Source organism: Mercenaria mercenaria, chromosome 15, assembly GCF_021730395.1.
Source record: "Mercenaria mercenaria strain notata chromosome 15, MADL_Memer_1, whole genome shotgun sequence".
Taxonomy (NCBI): domain Eukaryota; kingdom Metazoa; phylum Mollusca; class Bivalvia; order Venerida; family Veneridae; genus Mercenaria; species Mercenaria mercenaria.
In genome coordinates, this window is record NC_069375.1 from 52,084,609 (window position 1) to 52,100,145 (window position 15,537).

General features: G+C 36.8%; 1 protein-coding gene across 12 annotated transcripts in view; it reads left to right on the forward strand.

Annotated features, from left to right (window-relative positions):
• The window catches only part of LOC123554410 (high affinity copper uptake protein 1-like), a 113,853-nt gene that overhangs the window by 47,843 nt on the left and 50,473 nt on the right, over nt 1–15,537 (forward strand). For all 12 annotated transcript variants that reach the window (XM_045344599.2, XM_045344559.2, XM_045344590.2 and 9 more), the window contains one exon: nt 13,758–13,892. In XM_045344599.2, the coding sequence (XP_045200534.2) occupies nt 13,758–13,892 (135 nt within the window). The remainder of the gene's footprint in view (nt 1–13,757; nt 13,893–15,537) is intronic.

Consider the following 15,537-nt stretch of genomic DNA (forward strand, 5'->3'; position numbering starts at 1 on the left):
AAACCCTTACACACAATTTAATGAAACTTCACACAAGTGATCAGTACCAACCCTAGTTGTGCATGGTGCATGTTACAATCTTTTAGATAAATATTCTGCATAGTTATGGGACTTTGTTTTTTGTTACTATACTGTATACATACAGTCTATATACATACAGTCCACATAATTATGCAATCCTGTGTGCGTCAAATTGCAATGTACTGTGTCAGTGCATGTGGGGGGTACATTCATCACCTTTAGTGATAGCTCTAGTTTGTAAGGTTAAAGTTTTTCGGCAACCTTTGTTTTTCTGTCATATCTTTGTTACTATTGCTTATATCTTACTGTAAGTTCACATAAACATTGTCCAGCATACAAACAAAGTATGTGCAGGGGCTGGGCTTATTATACTCAAGGTCAAGGTCACAATTTTGTTATACTTGGAATTATTTTCATGTTAAATTTTTCCGAAAGCTTTGTCTATAGACATATCTTTGGTACTTTAAATGATAATAACTTGAAATTAAAAATATTTCTTTATAATCATCATCTGCATGTGTGGTTACAATCCCCGTAACTCTTATTATATTTTTAACAGAATTATGCCCCTTTCATACTTAATGTTTTTGGCAATCTTCGCTTTCTGGATATAATTTTAGTACAATATAAGATAAAGACTTGAAACTTAAAATGTATGTTTATCATCATCATTTGCATATGTGGTAACAATCCCCATAACTCTGATTTGTATTTTTGACCAAATTATGTCCCTTTCATACTTAAATTTTTTTGACAAACTTCGTTTTCTGGACATAACTTTGGTAACTATATAAGATAATGACTTGAAACTCAAAATATATCTTTACCATCATCATCTACATGTGTGGTAACAATCCCAATAACCCTAATTTGTGTTCTTGACAGAATTATGCCCCTTGGTAGTATCTTCCTTTTAAAAGTAGAGGTCTGTTATTGAGACATATATTCATTTTACTGTCAAATCGCCGAATAGTGGAGCGCGCTGCCTTGTTTTCTCAAAACTGCGAATTGGTTCGGTACCAGAAAAATTGTGAAAATTATTGTCATTTTGCTGTGAATTTTTTTTCCCTTAATTGATTTTTTTAATACTTTGTGAATCAAAATTTTTAATAATTGAATATGAATATATGTGTGTAAAAAGATGGATATTTAAAACGTACATTCATATATTTATTCCAAAACAAATGAGGTCACCATTTAAATGATTCGTACCTAAATCGTTCACACAACATCTCCTAAACCACTAGTTCAATTTTGATGAAATTTCACAGGAATGATCCTTGGATGGCTAATTTTCGTGTATTTCGTGGTTGAGTCAATCAACGAAATTTAATCCCAACGAACAAGTAAAATTCCCATTCATTTTATGTTCAAAAGTTGAAATCCACTAATTCATATCCCCATGAAATTGCCGTTTTGACCAAAACCACGAAATTTCATGCCCACGAAATTAAATGATTTTACAGTATAGGAAAAAAAAAAAATCTTGTCCAAAAGTTCAAGGCTTGCCTTTGATATTTGGTATGTAGCATTGCCTAGTGGTTTGATGTGCATGAAACTTGGTCAGAATGTTTGTCTGCATGAAATATCATATGAATTTTTATCTGGGTCATGTGGGGTCAAAAACTAGGTCACCAGGTCAAATCAAAGAATAAGCTTGTTTACACCCCAGCAGGCACATTTTTTATTCTATCTTCATAAAATTTGGTCAGAATGTTTGTTACCGTAAAGTCTTGGACGATTTCAAATCTGGGTCACATGGGGTCAAAAACTAGGTCATGAGGTCAAATCATAGGAAAAGCTGGTATACACTCTAGAGGCCATTTTTTTTTTGCTCCAATCTTCCTGAAACTTTGTTAGAATGTTTGATTTCATGAAATTTTGGACTAGTTCGAATACGGGTCATGTGGGGTAAAAAAACTAGGTAACTAGGTCAAATTAAAGAAAAGGCTTCTTTACACTTAAGAGGCCACATTTTTTGTTTTTTTGGTCCAATCTTGATGAGAATTGGTCAGAATATTTGTCTCCATGAAATCACTAGGTCAAACCTGTTTACACTGTTATGGTGTGTTACACAGGTGAGCGACTTAAAAAGATTTCAGTACTTTTCCTGAAGAATCTTTACCATGACCTTCTCGCCTAGTTTTTGGAGCTTTAGCAAAGAAATTTGTTCAAGCAAGCAATTAAAACTCAGGTGAGCGATATAGGGCCATCATGACCCTTTTGTCTACAATTTTTAAAGGTTTTCACACCAATTGTGAATGGGTCAGATGGACCTTATTTGAGAAATGTGAAAGACCGTTTGCAATTGTGAATGGGTCTGATATTCGGTACCACTTATATAAGGAAAACAAAATGCTGAAAGACCTTTAACAACAATAGATTTTGGATTCCATGATGAATCTGATAGATCCAATCATGGGTTCCGGATTTACATGACAGAGCCAAAAAAAATTAATTTTTACCTTGTGAACATGATAGAAGTGACATTCGGTTTTAACCACAAATGTTTATCTTGATGATCTCTAGGTCAAGTTCGAAACTGGGCCACTGGGCCTTCAGGGATCAAAAATTAGATCACCCGGTCAAATCAAAGGAAAAGCTAGAGACCACATTTATGACCCTATCTTCATGAAACTTGGCCAGAATGTTTATCTTGATGATTCCCATGCCAAGTTATAAACTGGGCCATATGGGGTTAGAAGCTAGGTCACCCAGTCAAATCAAAGGAAAAGCTTGTTAACACGACATTTATGACCCTATCTTCATGAAACTTTGTTGGAATTTTTAACTTGATGATTCCTAAGCTAAGTTCAAAATTAGGTCATGTGGGGTCAAAAACTAGGTCACCCGCTCAAATTAAAGGAAAAGCTTTTTAACACTTTAGTTTAAGATAGACTTATTTGTTTTTTGAAGCATTATACTTAAGATATAATTTTGGAATTTTTGGACTTCTTGAATTTCCGGTGAATAACAAAAAACCAAAGAATATTCAGTTTTTTCCAAAAACCATTATATGATGATCCAACCAAATAGTTTCCTTTGTCTACCAGAAAGGAACAATTCTTATATCTTAATATTGAGATTTGGTACCTTTATAACAGACAATAAACTAAAACAATAGACATTCATATGTGACGTCGGTGAGCTCAACAAAGCAATTTCAAGCACAAATATTAATGTGGAATGTAAAGTAAGTTACACACTACAATATCCGTCCAAGACATTTTCAAAAACAACGCATTTGCAGAATAGAGAGATAAAAATAATTTTGACAGCTCGTGAAAACTAATGACAAATTTTGACAGGTATATGATGACTCATGACCTAATTAATTTTTTTCTGTTATTTCTAACTTCCAGTTTGATTTTCATAAAATGGGTATTCTTTATTGTAGCTTACAATTCATACATTAAAACAATAAAAGAATATATTGTTACCTCACTGTCGTTTTGTCTATCCATCTCTCGTACGAATTCCTATTGTTTCAGTCATTTGCATGGGTGAAAGTTTTCCGGAATACTCCGGAAGTTCCGGATTTTCCATCTCGGCCGGGATCGTTTTTCCAAATCGTCTAAATCCGGGTCGAAATTCCGGGGGGGGGGGGGGGGGGGGGGGGGAGGAGTGGGTGTTGGTATTGTGTCATCAATCAACAAAGCTTGAAAAATCAGTCGATCGGCGACAAACACAATCGACTCTGTTTATCACATTTGCCGTTTGCAGCGCATCTCGCATATTGTCAATATGTAACGACAATTTTGATTGGCCCGCATAGGCGCTGTACTTCAATGAAAACAACTGTTACGTTTTTCATAAATTTTACATGCGCCGAAAAGTTCCCGCGCGTCAGAATTTGCACGGACTTTTGTCTGCAGCATGCATTTCTCGATTTCTTGCATGCAATTTTATCTTCAAACACCACGGACATGTAGCCGCCTCGTATATTGCGAGTTATGTCTTATACGAGTATTGGTGGGTTAAAGTCTGGATAGGGACGAGTGGACCTCTCTGTATGCTCATCCGATCGGACGCGTGGATTTTACCTCGTAACTTTACCAAATGCAGAAATTACATCCCTAAAACTAACCTTGATTGACTGGAATTTACCCGCGAATCGTAAAGATATCAAAACGTCATACCCGTAATTTTCCATTCCACGAACACGTGCGACCTATCGTAATAATAATATCTAATTTAGGCTAGATCGCCGTTACTTTTGTTTATCGACACGTACACAGAAAAACGCGCGTAGTGCATTCATTTTTTAATATAATCGCTTCAAATTTTCAACACCGCTTGAGAAGTAATACAGTTTGAATTCTATAACGATTTTAATAAGATATCGACAGAAATGTAGGCAAAAGTCTATAAAAACGATCGAATTTTCATACATTTATTTGTAAAATTTCAAACAGCGCGATCTTAAATATTTATTTATTTCTAAAAGTAAATAAATACTACATTCTATGGTCATAAAATTCAGACTTTTGACAAGAAAGTACAAAAAACAGAATGAAAAAATCTTAAATAATAAAAAGCGGCAGCTATTTCAATACAGGAGTAAAACAATTTTTGGCAAACAGATTTCTGTGTAATGCGGCAGAATAGGTTACGTGACCTCGTGAACGTAAATAGAAATATGGTTTTAAAATAAAGCAGTATGATGTCGCTGTGGTTTTAAATAAGTTTGATAAGTGAATGAATATTTGTAGATGTATTTTTGACACGACACTATGTGAGATATTCTTCTCAAACAATAATGTAAAAAAAATTAGGGCAAATAGGTCACTTATCGTTTGACACATTTACCTGTCAGTTTATACGGGATATTGCACATTCGCTTTTAAAAAAATTAAAGAAGATACTTTTTTTACTGTTTTAAAGAACCGAGGCGGTACGATCAGACAGTGATGTGTCACATGGCGCGAAAACATGACGTAATGCCATGACAATCTCGGGCAACTTTGATCTCCACTTCGTTGGCCATGATACCGACACACTTCTTTTAGTTCTTTAAGGGGGTTTTAACTGATGACGAAAACAAGGCCAGTACTTATTTTATCAACAGAATATTTACCGATAATTGTTAATGTTTTTTTCCGCTTTGAACAGGGGTGGGTTGATGATAATTATTTTTCGGGATTTTCGAATCCAAAGCAATCTAGATCAGATAGGATACAAGAAAAATAATTAACAGCTGCATACTGATAAAAGGAAGCAAGATTCCTGTTTGTTTTATATTTAATGTTCGTCCCGGCAGTGCAGGACCGAATGTCCGGCCATTTTTGGCAACTTCCGTGATGTCTGGATTTTATTATACACACCTTGTAAAGAGTTCCAATTATAAAACAAGCGTCAACCACGGAAAAGTCACTTTAATAAAAAAATATTGCAGTGATGATTACTCGATCCCGTTACGTACCGAAATTTACTTCAACTGTTTGTTTTAAAACATCATTTTAGACGACCGTTTATATAACTATTCGCTCACGTTTTTCATGACTTTCACGTGCGCCTAAAAGTTGCCGCGTCAAAGTTTGCACGGACTTGCACACGCATGTCTTGATTTCTACGGTTTGCACGCTTTTTATCTCCAAAGTATCAATCTTTCCACGAGGAACAGGAGGAAGATCAAGATTTCTTTCGGGGATTAACACGCCGTAATGTGGGGCTGCACGGGATAGTGCCTGAAAAATAATGTTTTTACCGCCAGCGTACAATACTTAGGACTTAGAAAGCAAACATGGTAACAAATGGAGATGGGCTTGGCTATCTGAATGTGACACTGATGGTGATCGATGGGGTCTTTGGCTACGAAAACCGGATATTGCAGGGTCTGCATTTTGTGAATGTTGTGCCAGAACATTAAAATATGGTGTCATGAAAAAACAAAAATGTTGCTAGAATTTTCAGGTAGTTTCAGTCTGAATCTTACAAAAATATGTTGAGGGTATATTGTTGAAACAAGTCCTTGACTTAGAAAAGTTACTGTTAACTGAAAATCATGCATTTTGTGCAATATAATAAGTAAATTTTTGGCACACATATAAGGGTAGAATAGGGCTGTTCTAAGCGTTCAAAATCACTAATTCTCAGAAGCTTCCGGGGGGCTTCGCCCCCCCCCCCCCGCCCCCCTACCAGGGCTTTGCCCTGGACCCACCGGGGGCCCTAGCGGCCCCCAAGCCCCCAGCAAATTATTCAGGATTTTCAATATTCCATACTTTCACCCTTGCATTTGTCAGTAATTAGAGCAACTCACAGTGTTGCAATCATACAAAACACATCCCTTATTTTCACATAGATATTGAGGATTTATCTAATGAGCACATATATTGTAAACACAATTTCAATACCAACTGTGTATTGTAATAATGCTAAACTATCTCAGCCGTGACGTGTCCTTAATGGCAAAGAAATTAGGACGTTTCAATATTCATCTTGAATAGTCTTAATCATGACCTACTGACCTACTTTTTCGTTTTTAAAGTTACAGCATAGAAATTTGGACCACGTCTATAACTTTTGATACAGATTTCAATACTCATCTTAAATATTTTTAACCTTGACCCACTGATCTACTTTCTTGTTTTTGAAGCTACAGCAAAACGATTTTGACCACCTGTATAGTGTTTGATACAGATTTCAATACTCATCTTGAATAGTCTTAATCATGACCTACTGACCTACTTTCTTGTTTTTGAAGATACAGCAAAGACATGTGGACCACATGTGTAATGTTTGATACAGATTTCAATATTCATCTTTTACAGTCTTAATCATGACCTCCTAACCTACTATCTTGTTTTTGAAGTTACAGCAAAGAGGTTGGGACCGCCTGTATGTTTTTTTTAAACAGATTTCAGTAGTTATCTTGAATAAGTTTTAACATGACCTACTCACCTAGTTTTTTGTTTTTGAATTTGTTCAAGCAAGCAACTAAACTCAGCTTAGCGATATAGTGCCATCATGGCCCTCTTGTATGGTTTTTCAGTTATGTTGTAGAACAGATATTATTTATGTTCCTTTTGAATTCATAGAATGAGGATACAGAGCTTTTTAAGTAATTATCATCTGAAAGTATTCAAGCTTTCCGGTGGAAATTTCATCAGAGTTTATTCAAGGTTTAATATATAACACAATTACAAATTCATGAGTCTCACTGGTCCTGAATATTAATGAAAATTTAACATAGGTTATACAGTCTGCAGAACTACTTTTCAAAGTTGTGTATCCGCATCATGTCTTGTAGCTATTGAGGGAATAATGCTTCATACCTGTTCTAATAGAATGATTGATTTCATATTTCAACATTTTTAACCTTTACCCTGCTAAATTTCTAAAACGGACTGGTCCATCATTAAATTTGGGCAGCACTATTTATTAATCAGAGGGGTGTTTACTGAAAATTTAATGACTGAATAGCGAATAGTGCAGACCATGTCGGTGCAGGCTGATCTTGGTCTTCACTAGCCGCAAAGGCAAAATCACTTGCCGCCAGCAGGCTAAGGGTTAAAAGGAGCTACACCCATGTATACCATAATCTAGGTCATTTTGATATCTAGAGATAACCTCCCACATCTGCAAAATTTATTTGTGTAATGATCTTGAATTACAAAAAAAAAAATGGTTAAAAACATGATAGTAAGGCTTTAAGGATGAAATCTTTATATTGTTAGGATACTTATCAATGTTTGGTTCTGTGCTTCAGTATATTTCTGGATGTTTTTGTTAGTGACCGGCAAGGTAAAGAAAAACATCCAACATTGTTGATACAGAGCAAGATCATCAAGCTTCCAAAACTATAAATTTAGACAAAGTTTGATTTGCCACTGTTAATACAAAATCACTTCCATGTTGAGTTAAAATAGCTGCAACAGTAGAAAACCTTTGCTCTACATAAACACTTGTACGAATTAACCTGTACTGTATAATTCAAACATTTTCATGTCACAAGTTGTGTAGTTTAATAATGTAAACTAGTCTCCTATATACCCCAGTCACACATACGGCACGGATAGAAACGTAGTTATCAGTATCGATCCGTACCAGAGACGTATGGATTTGTACGAATTGATACGGATTACTACTTTGAGGTACGGCTTAGGTAAGGATAGATACGGATTACTACGTTTATATCCGTGGCTAGATGTAGCTATCTGCGCCGTATGTGTGACTGGGGTAATACTGTGGAGTTAGTTACACAAAATCATGCTGTTTTTGTGTCCACTCCCAAAGACTGAATGCTTGTCCTTTATATTATTGTACTTGTACAATCTGACTACAGTTCTGGATCTTCCTAAAAGGTACCCACCAATCTATTTTTAGCTTGACTATTCAAAGAATATGTAGAATTATTGGCGATGGCGGCGTCCCTATTTGGTTAAGTTTTTGTATGCAAGTTGGTATCTCAGTAACCATTTACAGGAATGAATTGAAACTTCACACACTTATTCACTGTGATAAACTGACTTACATTGCACAGGTTCTGTAACTCTGTTTTGCTTTTTAGCTCACCTGAGCACTTACCTGAGCACAAAGTGCTCAGGGTGAGGTATTGTGATCGCTCACCGTCCGGCGTCCGTCCGTCCGTCCACACTTTCCTTTAAACAACATCTCCTCCTAAACCAACAGGCCAATTTTGATGAAACTTCACAGGGATGTTCCTTGGATGGCCCCCTTTCAAAATTGTTCAAAGAATTGAATTCCATGCAGAACACTGGTTGCCATGGCAACCGAAAGGAAAAACTTTAAAAATCTTCTTCTCAAAAACCAGAAGCCCTAGAGCTTAGATATTTGGTGTGAAGCATTGCCTAGTGGACCTCTACCAATTTTGTTCAAATCATGACCCCGGGGTCAAAATTGACCCCGCCCCAGGGGTCACTTGATTTTACATAGGAAAATCTTCAAAAAAATTCTAAAAATAAACCAGAAGGCCTAGAGCTTAGATATTTCACATGTAGCATTGCCTAGTGGACCTCTACAAAATTTGTTCAAATCATGGCCCCCGGGGTCAAAATTGACACCGCCCCAGGGGTCACTTGATTTTACATAGGAAAATATTAAAAAAATCTTCTTCTCAAAAACCAGAAGCCCTAGAGCTTAGATATTTGACATGTAGCATTGCCTAGTGGACCTCTACTAAAGTTGTTCAAATTATGACCCCGGGGTCAAAATTGACCCCGCCCTAGGGGTCACTTGACTTTACATAGGAAAATCTTCAAAAGTTTTCTAAAAATAAACCAGAAAGCCTAGAGCTTAGATATTTCACATGTAGCATTACCTAGTGGACCTCTACAAAATTTGTTCATATCATGACCCCCTGGGTCAAAATTGACCCCGCCCCAGGGGTCACTTGATTTTACATAGGAAAATCTTCAAAAATTTTCTAAAAATAAACTAGAAGGCCTAGAGACTAGATATTTGACATGTAGCATTGCCTAGTGGACCTCTACAAAATTTATTCAAACCTTGTCCCCCGGGGTCAAAATTGACTCCGCCCTAGGGGTCACTTGATTTTACATAGGAAAATCTTTAAAAAAAATTCTAAAAATAAACCAGAAGGCCTAGATCTTAGATATTTGACATGTAGCATTGCCTAGTAGACTTTTACAAAATTTATTCAAATCATGACCCCTGGGGTCAAATTGACCCTGCCCCATGGGGTTTCTTGATTGTACATAGAAAAATCTTCAAAATTTTCTAAAAATAAACCAGAAGAGCTTAGATATTTGACATGTAGCATTGCCTAGTGGACCTCTACAAAAAGTTTTCAAATCTTGTTTTTAAAGTTACTTAAAGAAAATTTCAACTATATTTTCTCATAATTCTTTTGATTGATTTCTGTTATGATCTTTTGACCTTGAAGACTTGTCCTTAAGTGCAATGATAACAGGTGAGCGATATAGGGCCATCATGGCCCTCTTGTTTAGTTCACCAGAGCAATGCCTGATTAAGTTTTATGTTTAGGTAAACTTTTCTCCTAAACTATCAAAGCTATTGCTTTGAAACTTGCACAACTTGTTCACCATCAATAGCTGACTCTGTACAGCAAGAAACATAACTCCGTCCTGCTTTTTGCAAGAATTATGGCACCTTTTGGACTTAGAAAATATCAGATTTCTTTATTGCTTTAAAACTTGGAGCAGTTATTTGCCATTAAAAGCTGACTCTGTACAACAAGTACCGTAACTCTACATTGCATTTTGCAATAATTATGGCCCTTTTTGGACTTTGAAAATCATGGTAGGATAATATACAGAGACAAAAAAATCAGATGAGCGTCTGCACCCGCAAGGCAGTGCTCTTGGTTTTTTTTTTTTTAGGATTAATTATGTCTCCCCCCACCTCTGGGGGAGACATATTGTTTTTACCCTGTCTGTCCGTCCGTCCATCCATCCGTATGTCACACTTCATTTCCGATCAATAACTGGAGAACCATTTGACCTAGAACCTTCAAACTTCATAGGATGGCAGGGCTTATGGAGTAGACAACCCCTATTGTTTTGGGGGTCACTCCTTCAAAGGTCAAAGTCACTGGGGCCTGAACATGGAAAACCATTTCGGATCAATAACTTGAGAACCACTTGACCCAGAATGTTGAAACTTGATAGGATGATTGTTCATGCAGAGTAGATGATCCGTATTGATTTTGGCACCACTGCGTAAAAGGTCAAGGTCACAGGGACCTGAACAATGAAAACCATTTCCGGTCAGTAACTTGAGAACCACTTGACCCAGAATGTTGAAACTTCATAGGATGATTGGTCATGCAGAGGAGATGACCTTGGGACCACCCGGTTACAGGTCAAGGTCACAGGGGCCTGAATATGAAAAACAATTTCCGATCAATAAGTTGAGAACCACTTGACCAAGAATGTTGAAACTTCATAGGATAATTGGACAAGTAGAGTAGATGACCTCTATTGATTTTGGGGTCACTCCATCAAAGGTCAAGGTCACATGGGCCTGAACATGAAAAACCGTTTCCAGTCAGTAACTTGAGAGCCACTTGACCCAGCATGTTGAAACTTCATAGGATGACTGGTCATGCAGAGGAGATGACCCCTATCAATTTTAGGGTCACTTTATTAAAGATCAAGGTCACAGGGGCCTAAACATGGAAAACAATTTCAGGCCAGTAAGTTGAGAACCACTTGACCCAGAATGTTGAATCTTCATAGGATGATTAGACATGCAGAGTAGATGACCTCTATTGATTTTGGCATCACTTGATCAGAGGTCAAGGTCACAGGAGCCCAAACATGGAAAACTGTATCCAATTCATAACTTGAGAACCACTAGGCTCAGAATGTTGAAACATAGTGGGATGATTGGACATTCCAAGTAGGTGATCCCTATTGCAGCCAACCATCAGTGTCTCTTTGACTTTCACTCTTGTCCCCTATTGACTTCTTGCCTATACAACTATGCATTGGGGGAGACATGCGCTTTTTGTGCCCCTGAAATAGTCAAAAATCCACATTTTCACCTTGTGACACGCCTAGCTCAAAAAGTATTTGATATAGATTCATGAAACCTTGTATGAGTCTTAATCATGATATGAACTTGTGCACCTCCTATTTTCCATTTTGGTCTGCCCCCTATTTTGAGAGTTATGGCCCCTGAAATAGGCAAAAATGCCCATTTTCACCTTGTGATGCGCCTAGCTCAAAAAGTATTTCATATAAATTGATTAAACCTTGTATGAGTCATTATCATGATATGAACTTGTGCACCTCCTATTTTTTGTCTGGCTCCGCCCCCAATTTTCAGAGTTATGGCCCCTGAAATAGTCAGAAATGCACATTTTCACCTTGTGACGTGCCTAGCTCAAAAAGTATTTCATATAGATTGATTAAATCTTGAATGAATATTTGCCATGATATGAACCTGCACACCTCCTGTTTTTTTGTCTGGCTCCGCCCCCTATTTTCAGAGTTATTGCCCCTAAAATAGTCAAAAATGCACATTTTCACCTTTTGACGCACCTAACTCAAAAAGTATTTAATATAAATGGTTGAAAACTTGCATAAGTGTTTATCATGATATAAACTTGCACACCTCTTATTTTTTGGCCAGGTCCACCCACTATTTTTAAAGTTATGGCCCCTGAAATAGTAAAAAAATGCACATTTTCACCTAATTATGTGCCTAGCTCAAAAAGTATTTAATGTAAATTCATGAAACCTTGCTTGAGTCTTTATCATGATGTGACCTTTCACACTTGGCATTCTTCTTGAGAAGCCTTGCACTTATTACAGAGTTATGGCCCTTGAAATAGCCAAAATAGTGGATTTTTTGTTTGTGATGCTCATAGTTCAAAAATATATGGCCTAGAATAATGAATCCTTTTCATAAAATGTTTGTTTAGGCTAAACCCCTTTAACACTGAAACATTTGAATTATTGCCCCATATTTGTGACAAATGTACCATTTGGGGGCACACCCTGTGTCCTACAGACACATTCTAGTTGACTCTGCCAAAGTATTGTTATAGCATGTACAGCAGAAAAACGTTGTTATTGTTAGATTGACGAATGGATATTATATTGTCCGTAAGTATTGACCTGGCATTCATTAATCTTCGCCAATATTTTCGGGCATTTTCGTCATTTTATGCTACATTTGTATCTTGAAAATATCTATATTACTACAGTAACATATCCAGTTAACCAATGACACGGTGGCATAGTGGTAAGATGTCAGACTTCCACGCACATTACCACGGGTTCGAAATCAATTAGATAATTTTTTTAATGTTATATGTTATCGATACCTGTTTTATTTTTACATTATTTTATGTATCATATTTCATGAATTTTAATTGTTTCTGGTAGTATTTATTTTCTGGAACGCTGGTGACAGATAATTAGTGTCTTTATCTAAGATACTTTTAAACAATTTTCTTTCACTTTTTACAACGGTAAATATGAAATCTTTTAATAAATGAATCATGAATATCATGATACGTTCGATCAGATAAGTGGTAAGTCTGCATATAAAATTTTTTGGGAAAAAAAGATGTGGTCAGACTTTGGACTCGAACCCACAACAGACTTCCGGAAAGTCGTCGGTCTGACGGACATGACCGGAAAATTTTGACTCAGTCCGCCGTTTCTTAATCCGGATGCGGTCCGACTAACTGGCATTTATCCTACCCCGAGAACCGCAACATCTCGGACAACACATCAAAATGGCGTCATTAATATATTATGCCGGGGCAGAACCAGGAAAGAAACGTGGTAAAAAGAAAAAAAAGTACGAAAATAAGAGGGTTGACTGAACATTTAAAGAGAAATGGACTAAAAATCACACCTGGCTCGTATATGATAGAGAAAAGCAACATATGCGGTGCACTGACATTTTTTTCAACTTTCCAGAAGTCTGCCACATTCCTGATATTGGCAGCTAAACACTTTGTCCGCACAGCTACCTGCCCGTGCGATCGTATATCAATTAAGAATTATATATGAAATAGTTATATCGCTGTTTATGTTCGGACACCGAGAATTAATTTATGGAAATATACGGAATATTCATGAGTGCCAGGTCAATACTTACGGACAATAATGTGTTGTACTATTTATTTGAACTGTCAAAACATGTTTATGGCTTTCATGTTAATCTTATATAGGCATGAACAGAATATAATGAAAGCCAGGAACATGTTTTGACAGGTCAAATAAATAGTACAATAACATGATATCCATAAACACTACCTGTGTTTCTATTCATAGAATACAACCTCAGCAACCACAATGAACCATATGGACCATGGACATATGGATATGGGCAATGGTGGTACAGATGGACATAACCACGTGGGAATGGATATGAACAACACAGATCGTACCTGTGCTGGTGGCATGTTGGTAAGACATTTGTTTTATATCGGTTTGACATTATTTGCAGCAGTATTTGTATATGGAATTGCTTACATAATTGCATATTATTCTGGATTTCACCTGCACATCCAACTTTTTCTCCACAGTAAACAGTTTTTTCCAGTTAATCAGAGTTACTGGACAAATGCAATGGTATTATTGCCTCAGGCCAAATTTTCAATCACTGGGAATCCAGCCTACTCCTGTTAGACAGTTAGTCTGATTGATTGTACAGTTTGTGTAAAAAGAAGTTGGAATACATCTTTTAAAGGGAAAGACAGTGTTGTTTCGATGTTAATTCCATCTGATGGGATTTCTGTATTCATTTAAAAAAGTGAAAGAATTTTCAAAATCAACTTAAAAATCAGAAAGTTATGAGCATTTAAATATTTGATCAAAATGGTGGCCATTTTGTTTCCATGGCAACAAAAAACAAAATGCCGGATTTATTAAACTTTTAGACACGTATTTGAACTGTATTTACTTATTTCTGTAAAATAATTTCTCTATTTTTTTTCCAGCTATAATGAAAGAAATAACCATGTTTTACATCTTACACTCAAGACACATATAAAATTAATCTGTTTAAAAGTTTATTTGCTAAATAAGGAATTCAGCAGTGTGTAAATGATGTCATAAATACACAAAATAGCTGCCTCCATGATCAGCAATTTTCTTGACTGACTTTCAGACTGCCATATTTTTAGCTCACCTGTCACGTAGTAACAGGGTGAGCTTTTGTGATCACCCTTCGTCTGTCGTCCGTCCGTCCACAATTTCTTGTGAACAAGATAGAGACCACATTTTGCAAGCAATTTTGATCAAACTTGTACAAAACTTGTACTGGCGTGATATCTCATTTCCTTTCGAAAACTGGCCAGATCCCATCAAGGGTTCTAGAGTTATTGCCCCTTTAAAGGCCAGAATTTGCTATTTTTGTGCGTCAACAATTTCTTGTCTGCACGATAGTGGTTTCATTTATGATTTTATTAGTCCCCTACTGGTTGTAAACCAGTTTCGGGGACTATAGGAATGCGCTTTTCCGTCATTCTGTCCATCCGTCTGTCCGTCCGTCCGCATTTCGTGTCCGGTCCATAACTCTGTCATCCATGAAGGGATTTTGATATTACTTGGCATAAATGTTCCCCATGATGAGACGACGTGTCCTGCGTAAAACCCGGACCCCTAGCTCAAAGGTCAAGGTCACAATTTGAGGTCAAAGGTCAACAGGGCTTTTTTCCTGCCCGGTCCATAACTCTCCCATCCATGAAGGGATTTTAATATTACTTGGCACAAATGTTCCCCATGATGAGACGACATGTCGTGCGCAAAACCCGGACCCCTAGCTTAAAGGTAAAGGTCACAATTGGAGGTCAAAAGTCAACAGGGCTTTTTTCCTGTCCGGTCCATAACTCTGCCATCCATGAAGGGATTTTAATATTACTTGGCACAGATGTACCTCATAATAAGACGATGTGTCATGCACAACTTTCAGACCCCTAGCTCAATGGTCAAGGTCACATTTAGCAGTCAAATGTAATCATAGCATGAACAGGGTCTCTTTCGTGTCCAGTCCATAACTCTGACATTCATTAAGGGATTTTAATATTACTTAGCACAAGTGTTCCCCATG